General features: G+C 58.4%; 1 protein-coding gene across 4 annotated transcripts; it reads right to left on the bottom strand.

The window, feature by feature from the left end:
- Positions 1-1890: 1890 nt before the first annotated feature.
- Positions 1891-23124, bottom strand: zc3h7bb (zinc finger CCCH-type containing 7Bb). Of its 4 annotated transcripts, none has more exons than XM_088929927.1 (23): positions 22979-23124; positions 20151-20211; positions 20028-20064; positions 19255-19452; positions 18342-18500; positions 17871-17951; positions 17589-17648; positions 17178-17220; positions 16369-16595; positions 15166-15493; positions 14684-14742; positions 14447-14558; positions 14073-14234; positions 13773-13978; positions 13143-13243; positions 12268-12449; positions 11822-11898; positions 11317-11528; positions 11098-11203; positions 10136-10244; positions 8936-9069; positions 8658-8827; positions 1891-6397 (listed from the first exon to the last, which is right to left on the bottom strand). In XM_088929927.1, the coding sequence occupies exons 2-23, from the start codon at positions 20207-20209 to the stop codon at positions 6214-6216; spliced, it is 3006 nt and encodes a 1001-aa protein (XP_088786053.1). In that variant the 5' UTR covers positions 20210-20211; positions 22979-23124; the 3' UTR covers positions 1891-6213. The 4 variants fall into 4 exon arrangements, with proteins under 4 accessions (XP_088786053.1, XP_088786052.1, XP_088786051.1 ...); XM_088929926.1 differs by having other exon boundaries at positions 11317-11531; XM_088929925.1 differs by lacking the exon at positions 22979-23124 and adding an exon at positions 22131-22236.
- Between the last annotated feature and the right edge of the window lie 537 nt (positions 23125-23661).

A 23661-nucleotide genomic window follows, 5' to 3' on the forward strand; every position in this document is an offset into this window, starting at 1 on the left:
TCCTGAATGAGTTCATCCATTCCAGTGAATTATCTCTCAGTATTGAATTCACTGCGGGACGACAACGCTTGTGATCCGGCGAGTAACAGGTTAACCCTTGCGTCCGCGGAGGAAATGTTTTGAGGAACAGGCTGTAAAAAGAAAGGCCCTTCTGAAAGATGGCGGACCTGTTCCGCAGAGGAAGTGGCGAGGGGAGTTCTGTTCGCTCGAGAGCCCTGACCCCTCTCGGCTCCGTCGCGGATCGGGCTCCAGCCGGCCGCGGAGCTGGACAGCGGACAGAACCGGAGGAGCGATGACCCAGCGCCACTCCCGGCCCTGCCGGAGCCCGAGCGCGAGAGGAGAGACGAAAACGCTGGAGCCCCCAGAGGAACACTTCCACCTTTTGCTAAACGCAGTGTTCAGTTAAGAGAAGTTTAAAAAATAGCTCCATTGACAGATGGATGATCTCATAAAAGCCACAGTCCTTAGGAACAGGCGATTTAATGGTGACGTAGCTCAATGTACTTGGCGTGTTGACCAGGACCATGTTCGGATACCCCTGTACTTGAGGCTGAAGTGGGGCGCAGGGATTCCTAGCTCAAACCCTTGGGGTTTCCCAGCTCAACAGGATATCGAGGTCTACCTTAATCAGGGGGTCTCCAGCCCTGGTCCCGGGGAGCCCCAGTCCAATTAGTTTCATAGGGCACCCTCAATCAGAGGTCATCAACCCTGGTCTGGGGGAGCCCCAGTCTAGCTCATCTTATAAGACACCCTAAATCAGGGGTCTCCAGCCCTGCTCCTGGTCTTAGAGACCACCCTCAATCACCAGCTACAGGTCTCTATAGATGAGGAAAACCAGTTTGAGAAACGTTTCAGTGAAGGGACCCCTGGTCCTGGAGGGGGGAAGGATAATCTTGAGCTTTGTTCCATATGATCTATTAATGAGTTAATCGAACCTGGATTCAGCCGATGAGCTGTTCCCAGAATTCAGAAATTGACAATTTAAAAGGACACCTAGCAGAAAACCAAAACGACGCTGGACTGGGGCTGGGGATCCCCCTTTTAAGGAGACCTCCAAGACTTGTGCGGCTGGCTCTGTTGATTTATCTCACCCCCCCCCCCACTCCTCGAACCTTCCTCCCAGCTGCGAAGCTTCTTCCACGAGACGGAGAGCCCCCTCCATCACGGTGCTGAGCTCGGCGGGGGCCGTGGGGGACCCCAGGGCAGCGCCTCGCAGGCCGGGTGATGTGTGAGGACGTGACTGACACCAGCTCGCGATGGAACAGCTCCCTCTGCGTTTCTCTCGGGCAGTGACCCCACACCCTCACGCGGCCCCAGGCCGGGCAGCCGGACCAGCACCAGCTCCCTCCCCCCCCCGGCCCGCAGGGTCAGGGGTCGCCCCTGCCCCTGCGTGCGGCGCTCTAATTACAGAGGCTCGTTCACACCTCCGCCGCCGCCCCGGGCAACGGCGCCACCCGACACCTGCACGTGAGGGACAGGGCCGCGCTCCGGCTCCCCCGCACGTGCAGCACGCCGCTCGGAGCACGTGAGCGCCGCATCAGAGCCACCAGCCGCGCAGGGACCGCCCACACCCCACCCTTCAGCAGGCGGGCGGGAAGGGCGCCGAGATGCAGGAGCGGCAGGTGCTTCTGTACGCAGAGGGGGGTGGGGGTGGGGAACGAGCTTCCCAGCCATGACAGTGAAGCCGATACCCTGGCTTCTCTCGAGACACAGCTGGAGGGGTTGCTCAGATTAATTAACTCCCAAACTGGCCAGATGGGCCCCCGTGTCTCCTCTCCCTCGCAGCTCCATCAGCCTTCCTTGTGGAGCTGCTGTGGAGCACTGCTCACTGAAGCACCGCCAGACCAAGAGAAAAAGGCAACGTTTTGGTTAAAAATGCCAAGAGAAGAAGACTTTTAAAAAAAGTTTATTTTATTTTTTTCCCATTTTGTTTCACCCGGCGTTCTCCACATGCCACCTCTTGAATCATACGACATCGATGAACATCTAGATTATTTATTTAACGTGTGCTTACACACACCTCTAGGCTTTAATACAGAGAGAGCTCACATCTCTGCGTTACTGGATTATAGAGTGGAGGCCGACTTCGCTGTCCGTTTCGAATGATTTTCTTTCTCTAACGCCGTCCAACACCGCAGCAGCCTTTTCCGAAAAATGTTTTATTATTAATATTATTATTCTTGCGCTCCACGTGCTCGCGCGGTTCCGGCGAGCCTCGATCCCGACGGTCCGCTCGCCGGAAACCGACACCAGCTTTCCGACGTCACTGCAGAACCATTCAAAACGAGCCAGCTGCTCGGCGTCCCACTCATATCTATGTTCCTCTATAAGTGTTTAGGTATATATTCATATAAGTAGATATAGAGAAAGACAATATGTGTTTAAGGTATATTTTGAATAAGGCGCTATGCAGTCGTATATAAATATCTATGTATGACCTTGGCTATCGATAACAGCACACAACACCACATTTCGGTGTTGGAATAGGACTACAGTCATTACGAGAGCTCAGAACTCTGAATCACATGGCATAATAATCAATAAGTATTACTATAATAACAACAGAAACATGATTGTTGTCTGTTTGTGCTGTCTACACACCTGACTGTACTTCTGTCCCTCTCTTCACACACTCCCCCTGAATTCACACACTGACACACTCCTGACTGGACTGGAGACACTGCTAGAGACACTGCTGTCCCTCTCCTCTCACACTCCCCCTGAATTCACACACTGACACACTCCTGACTGGACTGGAGACACTGCTAGAGACACTGCTGTCCCTCTCCTCTCACACTCCCCCTGAATTCACACACTGACACACTCCTGACTGGACTGGAGACACTGCTGTCCCTCTCCTCTCACACTCCCCCTGAATTCACACACTGACACACTCCTGACTGGACTGGAGACACTGCTGTCCCTCTCCTCTCACACTCCCCCTGAATTCACACAGACACACTCCTGACTGGACTTGAGACACTGCTAAAGACACTGCTGTCCCTGTCCTCTCACACTCCCCCTGAATTCACACACTGACACACTCCTGACTGGACTGGGTCTAGCAGAGGCCTGTGTCTCCACTCCAGTGGATGGTGAAAGAGTCTATCTCTAGCTTCAGTACAACTAACTCAACCCACGCTCTCAGGGCTGAAACCTGTCCCATCCGCGCCGCCTGTAACAAAACGAGTTCCAGTGTCAAAGCTGGACATCAGCAACCCATCTCCATCAGGCACAGCAAAACCACTCGGCCGAAATAAAGAACACAACTTGTTTTCCATTCCTGAGCTGGTCCTCTTGCTCATTTCCCACCTCTAAAGCATTTCGAAACGGACTTCCAGAAACCGCTGCCCGAAGCACGCGGGCTCAGACACAGCCCTGTACCCCTCAGCTGGGAACGAAACCAGCCAGAACTAGCTCAGCACCGCCAGAAACGCCCACGTCTCCGAGTGCATACATAGATACCTGTATACTGTTATCATAAACTCATAGATTCATGTACAGATACATAGATAGAGAGTTATAAATGGCAATTAACATATACGTATCAATAGCATATAAGTAGAAAAAAAATCAGTCCCTCAAACAAAGCAACCTTCCAGGTAATCACAGTCGACAGCCAATCACAGCACTGCTCTACCTCGCAGTGCTCGGCGCCGAGAACCGGGGCGCTCACACAGTCCTGGCACCCCGCTCCGCGGATGAGTGGAGCCCAGCTACGGGCGGCGTGGCAGGACTGAGTGGGAGCAGCAGCAGCAGCAGCAGGGGTGGGTGGGTCGTTGATCTATAACGCCCCCTGCTGACAGCCCGGCTGCACTGCGCCCCCCCCCAAAACGCAGACGGCGGCGCCTTCCATCAATACACAACACCATCGTTCCCAGTGAACCCCCACAGGGAGGCGACACACTGCCATGGCAATACAGTTAATACAGCATAGCGTATAGCTCCATAACGAGTCACTATATAATCAATACGAGATTAGGTTAAGGTTGAATCAGGCTTAACAGCTAGGGTATCATTAATTATTAGTAAACTGATTTCTTTATCGATAATAGAAATATAATATATATAATGTCCCCTACAATAGCATTTAAAGACGAGAGCCTATTTAATTATGGCTGGGTATTGCCCATACTGTATATATTCCTGAATATACAGACATCATAAGAGGGTGCTCATCATCGTACACTTCAGGGCTTTCACCTCCCGACACTGGGTTTCCCTTTTCAAGACCCGCGCGGGTCTCTGTCCCAGCGACCGTCCCGCAACAACCCGATTTTCAGCGGACAAGCGCCCCCCCCCCCCAGAAAACCGAGCAGAATAGGGCTTTTTATCATGAGCTGAGCCAGGAAAAATGAAATCTCACGTTTTTTTCTAAAGGTTCCATTACCAGTATCAGGCCTTTGCAACAGAACCGTTTGTATTTACAGAATGCATATGCATTGGTCATCACAGTGAAACCCTCTCACCCACTCCCCTGCCTCCCCCTACACACAGAATGGATCGGTCCGTTTCCCCTTGAACGCAGCAGCGCCGGTCGCTTCTAAGTTATCTTGGTAGGGGAGTCCGCGTAATCACAGGGTCATGCCCCATGAGGCTGGTAGCTGCTTGTCAGCCATGGCTCATCTGAGCTCTCTCAGTTTCGGGTTCGAACAGAGAGAGAGAGAAAGAGGGGGGGAGGTTCACTCTGTGGGATTTCGAGTGTCAGATACCGGCCTCTGACCTGTACCCCCAACTGTGAGGCCCGACACACGCAGAGACCCCAGCCCTGTGTCGCCGCAGGAGGAATTCGCTGTACTGCGTTCGGGTTCGACGGGCGTCTGCGGATCCTGTCGGGGCAGGTGATCACGCGTCGAGAGACCCCGCGTTGCGATTATATCATCACGTTTGGGGACCGCAGGATCATGGGGAGACCCGGCTGACCTCAGGGGGTGACCCATCCCTGAGCGGCCGCTGCACCGCTCAGAACCCACAACGGGCCGGCCCTTCCCGAAACGCCAGCCGGTCCGCGATCGAACTGCGAAGCTGGACCAGGACAGAGCCTCAGCCTGGTACCGGCGCCCCCGGACCGCGGGCCGTGGGACCCGTGACGGAGAACCAAGAGGTGCAGGCTCGAACCCGGGCTGGAAGCTACGGCAGCCCAGTCCGAGGGACTGCCTACAGTGCCCGAGGCTGTGCTTTAGCACACGGCGCCCCCTGCTGGCCACAGAGCAATAGCACGTTTCACAACACACCCTGTGTACTGCAAGGGAACCTTAGGCAAACCCCAACTCTCTACGCACTTAGTACACCTCCAAACAGAGACCACAGCGAACCCCAACGCTCCGGTATCACCCCTCTACATACAAAGTACGCCACTCAGCGAACCCCAACTCTCCTGTATCACCCCTCTGCGCACAAAATACATCTCCAAAGAGAGACCACAATGAACCCCCTACAAATGTGGTACACAGCGCACCCCAAATTCTACCCCTCCACACACGAGGTACGCCCTTGATCGGTACCCCAATTTTGCTTGTGCCCCCTGCCCCCGGGGCTGGTCGATCTCTGCTTGACGAGCGTTAACGAGGGCTGCGCTCTCACCTCGTTAATAAAACCCGACCCCAGGCCCAACGCGGGACACGCGGCGGCTGACCGGTGAGGAGCGAGGGGGAGCAGGCAGCGCCCACAAATATTCCGGGGCGCGGAATAAATATAACACCCTCCCGATCCTGGCTGGAAAACCCCATCTGGGTTCCCAGTCCTGCTGCCCACCGGAAGGGTCCGAACCTGTCGGAAAAAGAGTTGGGGGTGCCCCCTAAAACCTGGGGGGCCACTGCCCCGCTGTCCCCCCCTGTACTGCACCCCCCCAGCCTGACCTGCCCTGCCTCTCCTGTAACTGCCCCTTGCTGCCTCGTACCGCACGTGGGGGAGAGGGGAGTTCACTCTTTCAGGGTGCTGCCCCCCCCGACCCCCCAATACAGGATTGGAGTAGGGGGCCACTGCCGTCAGAGGGAGAGAAAGAACTCTGAACCCCAGGAGGTGGTCACTCTGGCTCCCAGCGAATGCGAGCGAGGAGTGCCGATAGACCGCGCGCGAACATCAGCGAGCCCCCCCTCCCTCTCTCTCTCTCTCTCTCCGTCGAGCGCGATTTTCAGGGGGTACACGGTCCAGGGGCAGCGTGCGCTCGGGGGGCGGCCCGCTGTGGCTGTAGGGGTCGGCTGCAAGGGGGCATCAGTCCTGGAGCAGGAAGTTGTACTTCCCGAAGTCGCAGTCAGAGGGCGCTATCAGCATGTCGTCCCGCGCCTTGGCCAGCTTCCTGCGCAGGAAGTCCCGCCTCTCCTCCCACTCGGCCAGCTCCTCGGCGCTGTGGGCGTAGTCGCAGCTCGCCCCCTCCGGACAGGACCCGCCCTCCATCCTGTCGGGCACACAGAGGGGAGCGTCAGAGGGCAGGGCAGGGCAGGACAGCACCTCAGGGGGGAGAGCGAAGCAGTGACTGGTCCAGTGTCCAGCGGTACTATCTGCTGCAGAGGGCGAAGCAGTGACCGGTCCAGTGTCCAGGGGTATTACCTGCTGCGGGGGGGAGAAGCAGTGACCGGTCCAGTGTCCAGGGGTATTACCTGCTGCGGGGGGGGAAGCAGTGACCGGTCCAGTGTCCAGGGGTATTACCTGCTGCGGGGGGAGAAGCAGTGACCGGTCCAGTGTCCAGGGGTATTACCTGCTGCGGGGGGAGAAGCAGTGACCGGTCCAGTGTCCAGGGGTATTACCTGCTGCGGGGGGAGAAGCAGTGACCGGTCCAGTGTCCAGGGGTATTACCTGCTGCGGGGGGAGAAGCAGTGACCGGTCCAGTGTCCAGGGGTATTACCTGCTGCGGGGGGAGAAGCAGTGACCGGTCCAGTGTCCAGGGGTATTACCTGCTGCGGGGGGAGAAGCAGTGACCGGTCCAGTGTCCAGGGGTATTACCTGCTGCGGGGGGAGAAGCAGTGACCGGTCCAGTGTCCAGGGGTATTACCTGCTGTGGGGGGAGAAGCAGTGACCGGTCCAGTGTCCAGCAGTACTACCTGCTGCAGAGGGAGAAGCAGTGACCGGTCCAGTGTCCAGGGGTATTACCTGCTGCGGGGGGGGAAGCAGTGACCGGTCCAGTGTCCAGGGGTATTACCTGCTGCGGGGGGAGAAGCAGTGACCGGTCCAGTGTCCAGGAGTATTACCTGCTGTGGGGGGAGAAGCAGTGACCGGTCCAGTGTCCAGCAGTACTACCTGCTGCAGAGGGAGAAGCAGTGACCGGTCCAGTGTCCAGGGGTATTACCTGCTGCGGGGGGGGAAGCAGTGACCGGTCCAGTGTCCAGGGGTATTACCTGCTGCGGGGGGAGAAGCAGTGACCGGTCCAGTGTCCAGGGGTATTACCTGCTGCGGGGGGAGAAGCAGTGACCGGTCCAGTGTCCAGGGGTATTACCTGCTGCGGGGGGAGAAGCAGTGACCGGTCCAGTGTCCAGCGGTATTACCTGCTGCGGGGGGAGAAGCAGTGACCGGTCCAGTGTCCAGGGGTATTACCTGCTGCGGGGGGAGAAGCAGTGACCGGTCCAGTGTCCAGGGGTATTACCTGCTGTGGGGGGAGAAGCAGTGACCGGTCCAGTGTCCAGCAGTACTACCTGCTGCAGAGGGAGAAGCAGTGACCGGTCCAGTGTCCAGGGGTATTACCTGCTGCGGGGGGGGAAGCAGTGACCGGTCCAGTGTCCAGGGGTATTACCTGCTGCGGGGGGAGAAGCAGTGACCGGTCCAGTGTCCAGGAGTATTACCTGCTGTGGGGGGAGAAGCAGTGACCGGTCCAGTGTCCAGCAGTACTACCTGCTGCAGAGGGAGAAGCAGTGACCGGTCCAGTGTCCAGGGGTATTACCTGCTGCGGGGGGGGAAGCAGTGACCGGTCCAGTGTCCAGGGGTATTACCTGCTGCGGGGGGAGAAGCAGTGACCGGTCCAGTGTCCAGGGGTATTACCTGCTGCGGGGGGAGAAGCAGTGACCGGTCCAGTGTCCAGGGGTATTACCTGCTGCGGGGGGAGAAGCAGTGACCGGTCCAGTGTCCAGGAGTATTACCTGCTGCGGGGGGAGAAGCAGTGACCGGTCCAGTGTCCAGGGGTATTACCTGCTGCGGGGGGAGAAGCAGTGACCGGTCCAGTGTCCAGCGGTATTACCTGCTGCGGGGGGAGAAGCAGTGACCGGTCCAGTGTCCAGGGGTATTACCTGCTGCGGGGGGAGAAGCAGTGACCGGTCCAGTGTCCAGGGGTATTACCTGCTGCGGGGGGGAAGCAGTGACCGGTCCAGTGTCCAGGGGTATTACCTGCTGTGGGGGGAGAAGCAGTGACCGGTCCAGTGTCCAGCAGTACTACCTGCTGCAGAGGGAGAAGCAGTGACTGGTCCAGTGTCCAGCAGTACTACCTGCTGCGGGGGGAGAAGCAGTGACCGGTCCAGTGTCCAGGGGTATTACCTGCTGCAGAGGGAGAAGCAGTGACCGGTCCAGTGTCCAGGGGTATTACCTGCTGCGGGGGGAGAAGCAGTGACCGGTCCAGTGTCCAGGGGTATTACCTGCTGCGGGGGGGGGAAGCAGTGACCGGTCCAGTGTCCAGCAGTACTACCTGCTGCAGAGGGAGAAGCAGTGACCGGTCCAGTGTCCAGCGGTATTACCTGCTGCAGAGGGAGAAGCAGCGCCCGGGGAAGCGGTAGCTCCAGTCCAGCCCCTCCTCCTCTCCCTCGCAGCTGAAGACCCTGTCCTTGTGCTTCTCGGAGGAGATGTGCTGCTGCCACTGTCTCTCGCTGTTGCTGTGCTTCCCGCACAGGCGGCAGTGGAAACCGTTCTGCAGGGGCAGGCGAGACGGGCCCGTGAGACCCCCCTGACCTCCTCCCAAGGCCGACCGCCCTGCCCCCACCCCCCCAACGCCGCCGCCGCCGGCCCGGCCGCTCACCATCGGCTCGGCATAGTCCGTCGGCATGGTGATCTGCTTCTCCTCGGGGGGCGGCGTGATCAGGGTGCCGTCCGGCCGCCGGTTCTGATTGGTCAGCGAGAGCCACATGTCGTACATCTGCTGCATGTCTCTCACTGAGGTGGGAAGAGAGAGAGAGAGAGAGAGAGAGGTGAACGCGCTCGGTTATCGACTGGTGAGGGCTGGGGTGCACGCGGCGTCGCCACGGTGATTGCTCGCAGACCCGCAAGGGCGCCGAACAGGCAGGACCATGAGCCCCAGCGCTGCCAGGGGTGACTGGGTCGCCGAGTGCTGCCGGATTCTGCACTGGCCGGGGCTCGGGGGGGATGGGGTGGGGGGGGGGGTGTGACGTCTTGTAAGTGCTTCGATCCGGTCCAGGGTCGCGGGGGAGCCAGAGCCTATCACGGGGAGAACATGCAGACTCCACACAGACAGCACTCCTAGGAATTGAACCCGGGGCCCCTGCTCTGCGAGGCAGCCACGCTAACCAGTGCCACCCTGCTGCCAAAAACATGAACACGTGTACGTCTACATACTTCCATTCACACAACTTGCGTTAATTTTTAGAACCCTATTTCTGTGCGCTTTCACAAAGGCACAACGTTTAACAAGGTGGAATTTGTAGCGAACGAGCGATGTCAGTGGCTGGGTGAGGATCCAGCTGTGCTCACGCTGGACACATCTGGACAGCTGTGACCTCCATGAACACCTCCTGCCTGCCTCCTGCTCTCAAAAACAGTTCTGCATTGGACCGCCCCAGACTGACCGAGACTGGTCCGGTACTGGGACAGTTCTGCACCGGACCGCCCCAGACTGACCGAGACTGGTCCGGTACTGGGACAGTTCTGCACTGGACCGCCCCAGACTGGTCCGGTACCGGGACAGTTCTGCACCAGACCGTCCCAGACTGACCGAGACTGGTCCGGTACCGGGACAGTTCTGCACCAGACCGTCCCAGACTGACCGAGACTGGTCCAGTACTGGGACAGCTCTGCATCAGACCATCCCAGACTGACTGGGACTGGTCCGGTACCGGGACAGTTCTGCACCAGATCGTCCCAGACTGACCAGGACTGGTCCAGTACTGGGACAGTTCTGCACCAGACCGTCCCAGACTGACCGGGACTGGTCCGGTACCGGGACAGTTCTGCGCGGTGAGACGACGGATGAAAGGGGACTGACAGCTGTTGTTCTTCATGTAGGTCCAGACGTCCCTCTCCTCGGGGCTGTGCGCGAAGGAGCAGTTCCCAATGTAGTGGCACTTCTTCTGCTTCACCACGTGCACACACATCTGCAGGGAGACAGAGCGCCATCAGCACAGGCCGCGCAGACACACACGCACAGACTACAGGCCGCGCAGCCGGAGCGCACACACAGACCACAGGCCGCGCAGACCACAGGCCGCGCAGACGGAGCGCACGCGCAGACCACAGGCCGCGCAGACACACACGCACAGACCACAGGCCGCGCAGCCGGAGCGCACGCGCAGACCACAGGCCGCGCAGACACACACGCACGGACCACAGGCCGCGCAGCCGGAGCGCACGCGCAGACCACAGGCCGCGCAGACACACACGCACGGACCACAGGCCGCGCAGCCGGAGCGCACGCGCAGACCACAGGCCGCGCAGACACACACGCACAGACCACAGGCCGCGCAGCTGGAGCGCACGCGCAGACCACAGGCCGCGCAGCCGGAGCGCACGCGCAGACCACAGGCCGCGCAGACACACACGCGCAGACCACAGGCCGCGCAGCCAGAGCGGCCGCACAGACCACAGGCCCCGCAGACACACACGCACAGACCACAGGCCGCGCAGACACACACGCACAGACCACAGGCCGCGCAGACACACACGCACAGACTACAGGCCGCGCAGCCGGAGCGGCCGCACAGACCACAGGCCGCGCAGACACACGCGCACAGACCACAGGCCGCGCAGACACACGCGCACAGACCACAGGCCGCGCAGACCACAAGCCGCGCAGCCGGAGCGCACGCACAGACCACAGGCCGCGCAGACACACACGCACGGACTACAGGCCGCACAGCCGGAGCGCACGGACTACAGGCTGCGCAGCCGGAGCGCACGCGTAGACCACAGGCCGCGCAGCCTGTGACTCAGGGCCGCTTCCACACTCACGTCGTACTGCTGGGGGTAGGTGCGGGAGAAGGGCAGGGGCCGCACCACCACCCACTTCTTCTTCTCGAAGGACTTGACCAGCAGCACGCGGCGCTCCTTCGTCCAGCTGTGGGGGGGGGGGTGAAGAGTGGACACGGTCAGAACGGACGCAGGAGTGGACACAGAGATCCCCCCCCCCCCCCCCGTTCTGGCCACATGGGGGAGCTCTCTCTCTCTCACCTGTGCCGGGCCTTGGCGGTGCAGTACTTCAGCGCCTTGTCAGGCTCGCTGACCTGGCCGTCCCTCCAGCACTGCCCGCACACAAACTTCATCTTCAGATTGAAGCCCTTCACCCTCCCTGCTCCGCCCCCACTGCTGCTGGAGCCGCTGCCGCCTCCTCCTCCTCCTCCCCCAACCCCGTCACTGCTGCTGGGGGGGGCCACGTGGGCTGGCTGCTGCAGCAACAAGACGGACACGTTGGAGACAGAGACGCACAGACGCTCACTCAGACACACAGACACACGCACAGACGCACGCACACTCAGACACACAGACGCATGCTCGCACACTCAGACGCACGCTCGCACACTCAGACGCACGCTCAGACACAAGACGCTCAGACACATGCATGGGTACACAACTCCAGCCTCTGAATGTGCGGTCATTAGCCTCTCTCTCTCTCTCTCTCTTCTCTTGCTCGCTAGCCCAGAGAGGCCCAGGCTCGACCCAGGCGGGCTCAGCCTACCTTCTGCTTCTGCATGTTCTGTTCCAAGCGATGCCAGTGTCTCTTGGACTCCTGAACGATCTCCTCGTGAGTGATACCTGAACACACAAACGCACAGGCGTTAGCTCACAGTCCCGAGGGCTGTGTCGAGTCAGTCAGCTTGGTCTCAAGCAGGTTCATACAGCTCAATGGTGAGAAGCACAGATTCTTGGGGCACCAGGAGGCATTACTCAGGACCAATCCTTCTGCCTTCACGCCGGTAGGCCGTTATCAAATCTCTGGACGAGACCCTCCAGTCACAACAGCTGGCGTTCTTTACACAAAGGGTGGCAGGAGTGTGGAACAGGCGCCTTTTCCCTTTTCTGGTCCTGGCCGGTCTAACTATCTCCTGGTACAGATTCCTGGCATCTCCAGGTCCCGGGGGGGGTCACGGTCCCCGAAGCCGGAGGCCGGCGCTGGGCTCGTACCCGTGTCCTGCTGCAGCACCCAGCACTTGAGCTCGATGACGGAGTGGGCGAAGGAGCAGCTGTCCTCGCGCTGGCAGCCGTAGCGCACCTCGTGGCGGCACACGTCGAACTGGCACAGCGGGTGCAGCGGGCGGATCTTGCTGTAGCGCACGTTGGCGGAGCGCACCACGTGGACCAGGCACCTGCGGGCGGGAGACGAGAGGCCATTACCGACTACGGCCCGGGCAGCTTACTCTCCCCTTCTGCCCGCCAGGAAGTACGCACACACCCCGCGTGGCCAGGGAAACAGGGCTTCTTTACACAGAGGGGGGTGGGAGTGGGGAACGAGCTGCCTAGCCACGTGGTTGAAGCCGATACCCTGGCTTCTCTCGGGAAACAGCTGGACGATCAGATCCTCCAGTCAGGACGGGAGGGCACTGCTGTACACAGAGGGGGGTGGGAGCGTGGAACGGGCAGCCTGGCCATACCCCGGTTTCTTGGGGGAAACCTCTGGAAGGGATCCACCAATCCGGACAGGAAGCAGAACTTTACACAAAGCGTGGTGGGAGTGCGGAACAAGCTCTACCAGCCATGACGTTAGAGCTGATACCCTGGTTTCTTTGAGGATACCTCTGGATGGGATCCTCCAATCCGGACAGGAAGTACAACTTTACACAGGGAGCAGCGGGAGCGTGGAACAAGCTTCCCTGCCTTGCCGTTGGAGCCCACACCCTGCTTTTTTTCCAGGAGACAGCCCGATGGGACGCACGGGCCAGCCGGGCAGCGTGGCCCCTCGCCTGTAACCTGGCGTCTGCTCCTGCGTGCCCGGCCCACAGCGAGACGCGTCCCTGACGCCGCTGCGCCCCAGGGGGGACAGCGGGGCGGGCGCCACTCACTTGTTCCCGTCGAAGGGGTGCCGGGCGGTGAGGTTGGAGCAGACCGACAGGTTCTCCTTGCAGCGCTTGCTGATGATCCTGGGCTTGCTGTCGTAACACTCCTGCGGGGCGACATCACCACCAAAACTGTCAGTGACAGCGCCTCTCCCCCCCCCCCCCTCGGAGCTCCCTAAGGGCCGGGTTTGTTGTTTCACCGCAGGCTGTGAAACACATCTGCCCCAGGGGCTGATTGAGCCTGAACGGAAACCGAGCTGGACTGGACCGGGGCAATGCGGTGCCCACACGGTCTCCCCACATCCTCCCTGGGTTCCAAGCCTTTACTGGCTTCTGAGAAGACCGGTCCTGGTGCGAGTGTGTGTGTCTGTGTGTGCCCCGTGATGGACTGGTGTCCCGCCCAGGGTGTACCCTGCCTTGGACCCACTGGGGTGCTGTCTGTGTGGAGCTTGCATGTCCTCCCCGTGCTGGTGTGGGGTTCCTCCCCCAGTCCAAAGACACGCTGGCAGGTTAACTGGCTTTGAGTGCATGTGTGTGAGCGCCCTGCGATGGACTGGCGTCCCGCCCAGGGTGTACCCCGCCTTGTGCCTGTTCCCTGCTGGGGAGGAAGCGGTGACCGAGAGCGGGGCGCGGTACCTCACAGAGGAACATGAACATGCCCATGTGCAGCTGCAGCAGGCGGGTGACGCTCAGCGCCCGCCTCTCGCTGCTGCCCAGTGGGTCGAAGAGCAGCTCGCGGCTCAGGGCGCCCTTCCTCTCCTGCGTCCACACGTCGATCTCCTCCTGGCAGTAGGCGAACGTGCAGTTCTCCCCGTACTTGCACTCCTGGCGCTCCTGCACCTCTGCGCAGAGCGGGAGACGGACAGCGGGTCAGGCACACTCACACACTCGTGCACACGCTCGCCGGGGTCCGACACACACTCGGGGCTCTCTCACCCTTGCAGAGCACGAAGGCCCCCAGAAAGTTGTTCCGGGCCGGCCGGGGGCGGATGCGCTTCCAGGCGGGATCATCCGAGCCCTTCAGTCGGCACAAGAGCACATCCCGCTTGCAGCGATGGGCCGCCTCCGGCTGGTACTTATAATCCATCACCTTGGGCCCTGGGAGACAGGAGAGAGAGAGAGGAGGAGAGAGAGAGGGAGAGGAGGAGCGAGAAAGTGAGGGGGGGGGGGGGGGAGGAGGTTAACGGACGTGAGAACATCAGCAGTGAAAGGAGGCGGAGAGAGAGTTTAAAACAGGGCTCAGGTCACCACAGCACGTCCGCCGAGGATCCGATGCAGGCTGGGACAGCCGCAGCGGAGCGACTCCTCACCTATCCTGCTGTAGCAGGCGTGACAGGCCTGTCGGAACTCGTGGCTGGCGGCCAGGGGGTTCCGGGACAGGACTGCGAGCGCGGAGCCGGCGCCGGGGCCTGCTGGGCCGTTCTGGGCGGGAGAGTGGAAGAGAAAAGAGAGATCCGACCTGCAGTCTGGGCTCACACACACACACACACACACACACACACACACCAGGGTCAGACACACACAGAGAGAGAACGAGAGGCACGTACCGTGTGCCCAGAGCCAGAGGCCCTCAGTCCAGGGATCAGGGTGCGAGCTGCTCTGCCTCCTGCACACAAACACAGCACAGAGTCACTATTACTGACCGCGAGTCCGTGCAAAAATACGATGAGAGAAGCTCGACCAGAATGATAAAAGCATTACACGGACGGGGAACTAGAGCGTAGGAGCCGCTTCTTTACACAAAGGGTGGTGGGAGTGTGAAACAAGCTGCCTGGCCACACTGTTGAAGCCGATACCCTGGTTTCCTGCAGAAAACAGCAGGACGAGATCCTGGAATCAACGAGTCACCAACTGCCCAACAGGCAGGGATGGGCTGAATGGCTCCTCTCGTCCGTAAAACTGATGTTCTTGCGCCAATCACACATCAGCAAGACGGAGAGAGAGAGAGGAAACAGGAAACAGGAAATTGGAGCAAGAGTCCCAGGACAGGAAGTGCTAGCCCCGCTCCCTCCCCCCCACACACACTCACCAGGCAGGGTGAACTCGGACAGCGAGTCCAGCCCGGAGCCCCCCATCGCCACGCGCCCGCCCCCCGTTGTCGCCACCGCCGCCAGGGGGAAGGAGTCCAGGGCGTCCAGCGACGGCGTGCCGCTGCCCTCGCCCGAGCCGAGCCCCGGGAAGGAGTCCAGGGCGTTGAGCTGGCTCACGGCCGAGCCGAAGAACGCCGGGGGCAGCTGGGGGGTGGGGGGCGGCATGGCGGGGGGCAGGGAGCTGGGGGCGGCCCCGCCGGCGTAGGAGGGCAGGAGATGGGCGACCGTGTTGGGCAGGTTGGTGGGGATGGCCCCCTGGACCGGAGCCTGGCACAGGCGGAGAGAGGGAGACGGGAGACGATCACAGCCGGTTACAGGTTCAATTCCTTTCCTGTTTGGGCCAAGAGGCACCCACTGTGACCACTCGCCGATACGGATACACCACGTCATTTAAATTAAACTGCTGCCCATCTAACAGGCCCGCAACCACATGGTCCACCAACCCCAGCCTCACGCTGCAGGCCTTACAGGGGAGCCGCAGTGCTGGTTTTACACTCCAGGGCGAGAAAGAATCGCCGTGGATGAGTGCCTCTCGTACCACCATGACAACGCGCACCGTAAACTTGTAAAACCCCCAGCAGACACCACAGCAGAGACGACATTCCCAGGTCTAAGCAGCGCCGTGCTCTGCCAGTCAGAACGAGGCAGCAAAACCTCCGGTGAGGCTCGTCAACACAACTCTTTCAACCCATCAGAAATACTCCTCTCGACTTCCAAGAAGGTTCTGCCGACGAATACGACTCGTTAACTCTGCCCGCAGATCGTGTTGGAACATTCCTGCGGCGACACGTCTGCCGCGCAGCCGGTGCAGATCCGCTCGTACGCCACAGTACACTAGTCTGCTACGGTGACTAGGGAGCAGGAAGGGCCGCATCGCGTCTCAAGTGCCGCAAACTCTCGCTCTCGCCCGTGGAGAGACGAGGGGTTTGCGACAGCAAGGCAAATTACAGTACTTTCACAGAGTTCGGGACTTTGTGCTCGATTTGAAATCTGTCAATTTCTTTCTATACCACCGATGAATTTATTTTGTTACAGAGATTTAATCACCGGTCTGAGAAACCGGGGCTGCAGCTCCTCTTTGAAGAGAATGATTAACCACGCGTGAGCCCGGTTCCTTCCCAGCTGTCCCTGCGGACACTCACCATGCTCAGCTCCGCCCCCTTGGGCATGCACTCCAGCAGGCTGTCCAACTCCTCCCCGATGACCTCGTCCACGCTCTCGGGCACGGAGTAGGGCACCCCGGGCTGGGGCCCTTGCCCGGGGTCCTCGGGGGTCCCGTCGAGGTCGTCGGAGGTCACCGCCGGGTCGTCGCTCACCGGCACGGGCATGGCCAAGGGGGCGGGGATACACTGGGCGCTGGGCACGTCGGCTGATGGGCGGGCAGAGGAGTGAGACCTGGGGTCAGCCAATCACGGTCCTTGTGACACCAACACACCCCCAAAACCCCCAGACCCCCACTGCCTTCTCAATCTGCAACCGAGGGAATCATTCAGATCAGACATTCGCACATCTGCCCTCCTGGGTGGTACTCCTGGGCATGCTGTCTGTGTGGAGTTTGCATGGTCTTCTCAGGTCCTTGTGGGTTTGCTCTGGGTGCTCCGGTTTCCTCCCAGAGTTCCAAAGACATGCTGGGAGGTTAATTGGCTTCTGGGAAAACTGGCCCTGATGTGTCTGTGTCTGTGCGTCTGTGTGCCTGCGATGGACTGGTGTCCCGTCCAGGATGTACCCTTCCCACTGCATGCTGGGATAGGCTCCAGCCCCCCGCCGTGACCCCGAACTGAATCAAGCAGCTCGAATACCCAGGGAAGGGCGAATGGAGAGATCTGTCCTCATGTTTGGCTGCTAAAAGCTTCCATTCAGAACCCCAGACTCACAAATTCCAGCGCCCAGGAACGTGACGCATTCAGTTTAAAGCCCTCAGAAACCCCTGGTTAGAGACGCTCAGTCTCACCTGTTGCAATGTCGTCCAAAGATTCAAGGCCGTTGGCGGACACCTTCAAGGGGATTAAAAAAAAAGGGTAAGTCAAGAGTCTTTGTGTCTTTCGGCCCGAAAAACCCCTCAAGGAAAAAGGAGTTCATCCACGTTCACTCCACTGGTCCACATTCGCCCTGTTTCCAGGTCCTTACTCACTGAGGACCGCCCAGTTAATTATAAGCCCTGGTGGACTGCCCCCTGCAGGACCAGCAGCGAACAGCACTGGCTGTCAAGATTACAAGACAACCCCCAGAGAGATCGCCCCGAACCCCACCGCGCACCCCAGTTGGGCTTCACCTCTGCCCCCGATGTCATCGCTGATGTAATTAGCCAAGAGGAAATAAATACCCCTCCACCCCACCCCCCCACAACAGCTCAGCTCTTTACCTCTCCAGCAGAGGGCGCCGAATCCCCATTGCTCTCACCTCCAGCAGTTCCAGAGTCGCTCTGTAACAAGAACGTGTGGGGTCAGAGGTCAACTCGGGGGTTACAGGTCGTGGCTGTGGTCCACCGTCTCTTCTGACCTTTGACCCCTTTCAGAGGAACAGCCACAGCGCCTCCCACAGGGGCCCGGCTCCTTGGGCACGAGACACCCCTCGCCCCCTCCCCAACACCACACCTCTCACCTGGCAAGGGTACGAGACCCTCCCCTGCCCCCGGCTCCCTCACCTGGGGGCTGATGTAGGCCTTGCGGATCTTCAGGCCCAGTTTACTGGCCAGGTCCTGCGCCAGCTCGGCCACCTGCCGGTCCTGCAGAGAGGAAAAATGTGGGCCTCGCGATGACGCAACGCAGATGGGACCCCAAAATCTGTTCTACAATCCCAACAGGACTGATCAGAAACACAGGTGCAATTCCCCACACACACTGCAGAGCCACAGGCGCCCAGCAGAGCCACAACAGGCACACACCTGAGGCACACAGACACACACAGACAAATGTACACACCTGGCAGAGCCACACATACACACAGCTGAGCCACACAGACACACACAGAGAGACGTACACACATGGCAGAGCCACACAGACACACACAGAGAGACGTACACACCTGGCAGAACCACACAGACACACACACACACAACAGAGGCACACAGAACCACACGCAGACACGCACACACCTGCCCGCGCCCCGCTCTTACGTGTGGTGCGGTGAGCAGGCAGCTGGTGCCGCAGTCGTAGGCCTCCCTGAGCCGGCCCAGCTCCCGCAGGCACAGGCACTTCCTGTAGAGGGCCCTGCGGCCGCTGTCGTTCAGGGCCAGGGCGCTGTCGCAGTCCTGCAGCGCCCTCTCGTACTCCCCCTGGGGAGGGCGACAGCGAGAGCCCGGCTTTCACAACGACTCAGCCAGCAAGTGGGGAGGGAGAGAGTCATTCTGATCACAGCCCAGTGTGTGACCTCCTGTCCCAGCCTGAGGAACAGACAGTGAGCCTGTCTCTCAATAATAATAATACAGTGTGTGATCTCCTGTCCCAGCCTGAGGAACAGACAGTGAGCCTGTCTCTCAATAATAATAATACAGTGTGTGATCTCCTGTCCCAGTCTGAGGAACAGGCTGTTCTGAATGTTTTATGCGATGCCCTTAAATGTCCTATGTTTGCGTTGTAAACTAGGCGACACAGAGGTCAGCATCGCTGCTTCACAGCACAGGAGTTCTGGGTTTGATTTCTAGGTTGCTGTCTGTGTGGAGTCTGTATGTCCTCTCTGCGTTTGTGTGGGTTTCGTCCTGGTCCTCCAGTTTCCCCTCACCGTCCCCACTCCTGCTGGTGGGTTAACTGGCTTCTGGGACGACTGGCCCTGATGTGAGTGTGCGTTTGTGTCTGTGCGTGCGTGCCCTGTGGCGGACTGACGTCCCGTCCAGGGTGTACCCCGCCTCGCGCCCATTGCTTGCTGGGACGGGCTCCGTCCCCCTCCGTGACCCTGCCCTGGACAAACCGGAGGGAAAACGGACGGACGTACTGCGTGTCAACTGTACTTGTTCCGGCCGCGCCGTCACTCAAGCGTCACGCCAGTACAGCTCTCGGACGCCCGCAGACGTCGGGGACGGCGACACTCACGGTGTTGTAGAGGGCCGCCGCGCGGTTGACGTACAGGCTCCCCAGCAGCTCGGCCGCGATGCTCAGGTTCTCGGCCCGCGCGTAGTCGGCCACGCCCAGCCCCTCGGTGTAGTGCACCACCGCCTGCCTCAGGTCGCCCTCCCGGTACACCGCGTTCCCCTCGTCCAGCAGGTTGCACACCAGCTGGGTCAGGAAGGCCTGGGGGGGGGGGGGGGGGGAGAGGGGGGGTCACGCCGGCGCCGAGAACGCTTTTCCACGAGCCCGGGGGCGAGGGAGATCACGGCACAGGAAAGGTTCGGGAAGGGGTTCCCCAGAATAAGAGATGGAGACTCCTGATTTGGGGGTGACCTGTAAGAATAACCGGACTGGGGCTCCCCAGGACCAGGGTCCAGACCTCTGCTGCAACGTGCTGACAGGTCACCACGGATCTGACAGGGGAGGACTTCACCGACAGGAGGAGCTCAGGCTCGGCACGGCCTGCTGCGGTTTCACGGCTGTATCACAGAGGAGGCCAGGCCGGGCCGGGCCACAGGGCCTGAGTGCAGGGGACAGAGACGCTGGACACACACAGGCCAGGCCGCAGGGTCTGAGTGCAGGGGACAGAGACGCTGGACACACACAGGCCGGGCCGCGGGGTCTGAGTGCAAGGGACAGAGACGCTGGACACACACAGGCCGGGACAGCGGGGTCTGACTGCAGGGGACAGAGACGCTGGACACACACAGGCCGGGACAGCGGCCTACAGACTCAGAGACAAGCCGTCGGTCAGTCACCTCGTAGCCCTCCGGCTCTGGGTAAGGCAGCGACGACCTGCGAACACAAACACCACCCGTCAGCCTGACAGCCTCAGCAATCACTAGGGAGATACAAAGTGCGCAGCAGGCTGTGTTACTCACTGGATGAAGCCCAGGGCTTTCTGGATCTCCTCTCTGCGTTTCTGGCGCTCTCCATCCATGGCTGAAAAACCCAGCAGAAGGAAACAGAAAGTCAACGAGTCTTTCACTGAAGCGCTGCTTCAAAATCCCTCGTTGCACGCCAGCCTCAGTAAAGCGAAAACTCTCACTTCCACATCTCTTACTGTTGCATCTGCTGTGGATCTGACTTGACACTTGTATCTAAAGCAACCCGCGTACGTGCTCTTTGACAGAGACGGGCATTTCTGCTGGAGCGATTTACAGCTGTGCCCCTCCTAGGATCTGAACCTGCAGCTCTGCTCCAGAATACAACTGCTTATGTCCCTCGGGGATTTGAACCCACAAGCTCACTCCGGAGTAGCATAGCTCTGCCTTTCCTGGGATTTGAACCTGCAACCCAGCTCCAGAGTACAACAGCTGTACTTTCCCCTGGATTTTAACAACCTTGCTGTATCGTAAAATATCTGTGCATTTCCTGACATCTGAACTCCAAAGTGCAACCGCTGTGCCTCTCCTGGGATCTGAACCTGCATCCTTTCAGTTTAAAGTCCAGTACCCTGAAAACTGCTACCCGATTAGTTCTTTTAATGATGAAGACGACATTATTCGATTAGTTCTTTTAATGATGAAGACGACATTATTCTTGTTGATAATGGTAGCCCCAGAGAGCATAACACACCAGTTGAACATGTTTCTGTAAAGTGCTGGGTGGCAGCTCGTTAGCAAGGCTTCTACAACCCATGGTGATTGCGTGTGGAAACAGACATACTTCCTGATCCCCTATAGAGGAGGCACGGTGGTGCTTTGGTTAACATTGCCTCCTCACAGAACTAGGGATCTGGTCTCCATTCCTGGGAGTGCTGTCTGCGTGGAGCTTGCATGTCCTCCCCACGTTCACACGGGTTTCCTCTGGGGTGCTCCAGTTTCCACCCACAGTCAAGAGATACGCAGGTGGGTTACTGGGCTGCTGTCGAAATCTGCCCTGGTGTGTGTCTGTCTGCCGTGTGACAGACTAGTGCCCCATCTTGGTCCTGTTGCTTGCTGGGATAGGCTCCAGCCCCCCCCCCACCACCACCACCACCACCACCTCCTCTGCGACTCTGAATTGGAAGAAGCCGTTAGAAATTGGATGGGTGCCTGCTTCTTTGCAGTTGTCCTGTTTGCAAAATCTTCAAGGGCCCTGACACCATCACCATGCCGGACTCCTTCTTGATCAACAGTGAAACACAAACCAGGGGACACAAAAGTGGAAACAAAATGGAAGTGCTTTTAAAAAACCGTTCACAAGAGGCATGTCTTTACACGCAGGGTTGTGGGAAATGGGGGGAAACAAACCCCTCAGCCATGCTGCTGAAGCCACTACCCTGGCTTCTTCCAAGAAACGGCAGTATGACATGCTTCACTCGGGACAAAACACTGCTTTACGCAAAGGGAGGTGGAGGTGTGGAACAGGTTACCCAGCCGTGCTGTTAAAGCTGATAAGCCAGCTTCTTTCACTTAAAAGCCTGATGAGATCCGTAAACAAACGCACTAGACCGGCCGAATGTCCCCCCATAACTGTGTTTATGTGCTTTCTTCTTTTTCTACGGCCTGTTTGTACGATTACCAGTGAAGACAAGTTAATTACATTTCCGCTGTCGGGCTGTGAAAGACACGATGTAGCAGAGCGTGAAAAGGCGCTATATGTCCCAAATGTTGTGTGGGGGAGCTATCCAGCTAGGCAAAACAGCTTTCTCAAATCATTTAATATACCACGAATTTAAATTCGTCGCCTTTCCGAGTAGAACAGGGCTAAAACTTCGCCGCATTCCGATACAAATCCAGAAAAATCCAAGGAAACGACCCAACCTTTTCAAATTTTTTGTGTAGTTTCGTACAAACAATCAGAAACAAAGTTACAACGTCAGGATACACGGGGCGATTTGGTTCAACTAGAAAGAGGTACACATATAAAATGTCTACCGGGCGCAAGGAAAGCCGCCTGCGAAAACTGAACTTTATCCATCTCTCCGGCCTACACAACACCTCTCATCCCCGGGCTCGAGTGCGCACAGTGGCTGACGAGGGGAGCCCTGCCAGCCCCGTCGGACACGCAGGCGGTGCCGATCCGCAAGGAAGACGGGCGCTTCCTGTCGCCAAGAAAACCGTACCAAACCGACAACGAGCGATTTAAATCCACTGTGGGCACACCATGTAAAGCTCGCCGACAGACCGTTTTGCTCAAACGGAAGCGAGTGGTGAAAAATTACGCACACCTCCCCCGTTTTGCGCGTTGTATTAACAGGTAAGTCGATAGCAACTGGTTTGAACACGTTTTTGGGTTGTTGTTTTTTTTGAGGGAAGAAACGAGTACCTGCGAACTTCACCGCATCACCTCAACACGCCTGGGCCGGCAACGTCACTTTCATGAGTGATCCCAAAAGCAAATTACGACGCCTTTCCCGGTGCTCATTTAATTTAGTCGGTGGCGGTCGTGCCCGCAAATACCTGCAACTTATCCTTGGGGAGGGAAAACAACAACAACAACAACACAGTTTTTTTTTTCACTCCGCTGTCATCGGAGTGAACGACTCAAAACTCATTCTCCCAGCCCCTGCAAAAAAAAATCAGGTACGGTTTCCTCTCCTGATAGCAGAAGGCCAGCGTTATCAGAAGATACTTTTGCGTAAGGATGTTGCTTTTAACTTACTGGCGTCTTCCAAAAAAAAGGAGAGATAGAAACATCACCCGCATCTGTGCCTTAATGCATGCTCTTTAAATCATCATCTCGGCAGCATCCCTCTCTAAAGCAACAGAATATACCAACTCGCCTTTGGCTGATATTCCTTCCTGTCGTGCTGAATTCCAGCGTGGGGGATATGTTCGTGTATCTCCGGCTACTGGCCTGTGTTTTGCGCCGCTACGGATTCATAGCCGAAGTTGTTGCTAGTGGCTCAGGCTCCGGGCCAGGCGCTATGGAGGGAAACATGTGGGAAATTTCACTTTCAATTCTTTCCAGTTCCCAGCAAGTTTGGCCCCGCTGCTTCAGCCCGCGGGTCCTAAAGAGAGACGGGTTTCCTGGGGAGAGGAAAGTCTGCCTCCGGGTTTCTGACCCATATGATCCCGTTTAAATACTGCATTCCTCGCCTGAAAACGTCCAGGGAAGGGGAAATAATATAACTGATGTTCTTTTTTTTTTGTTAAAAATTGTGGATAGTCATTTTTTTTTAAATTGTGGATAGTATGGTATACTTCATTCTGTCACATGTGTTAATGTCCCTTTAATGCATTAAGGGCTTTACTCATAATCAGAGTGCTAACTGAAGGATGTGCTTCTTAAAACTGACTCACTGGGACTGCAAATTAAAAAAAAACATTTCTGAGGGGAAAAAAACAACTACACTTGATGGTATGTTCACTTTTAACGCGCATCTGTCCTGTGAGCTCCCCCGACACCCCGGTAATGACTCTGCCGCACAGATCCCTGGGAGTTGGGGTCTTCCTCTGTGCCCGG

Source organism: Atractosteus spatula, chromosome 13, assembly GCF_055471065.1.
Source record: "Atractosteus spatula isolate fAtrSpa1 chromosome 13, fAtrSpa1.hap1, whole genome shotgun sequence".
In the NCBI taxonomy this organism is placed as follows: Eukaryota; Metazoa; Chordata; class Actinopteri; order Semionotiformes; family Lepisosteidae; genus Atractosteus; species Atractosteus spatula.

Bases quoted from the DNA above. Each gene is read 5' to 3' on its own strand.
- zc3h7bb (XM_088929924.1), bottom strand. From the start codon at position 22,173: ATGGATAAAGTTCAGTTTTCGCAGGCGGCTTTCCTTGCGCCCG. The intron at 16,596-17,177 runs GTGAGACTGAGC...CCCGCCCATCAG, and splicing joins TTTGGACGACATTGCAACAG to CCGACGTGCCCAGCGCCCAG. The intron at 14,743-15,165 runs GTGAGTGTGTGT...GTTTGTGTGCAG, and splicing joins GTCCGAGTTCACCCTGCCTG to GAGGCAGAGCAGCTCGCACC.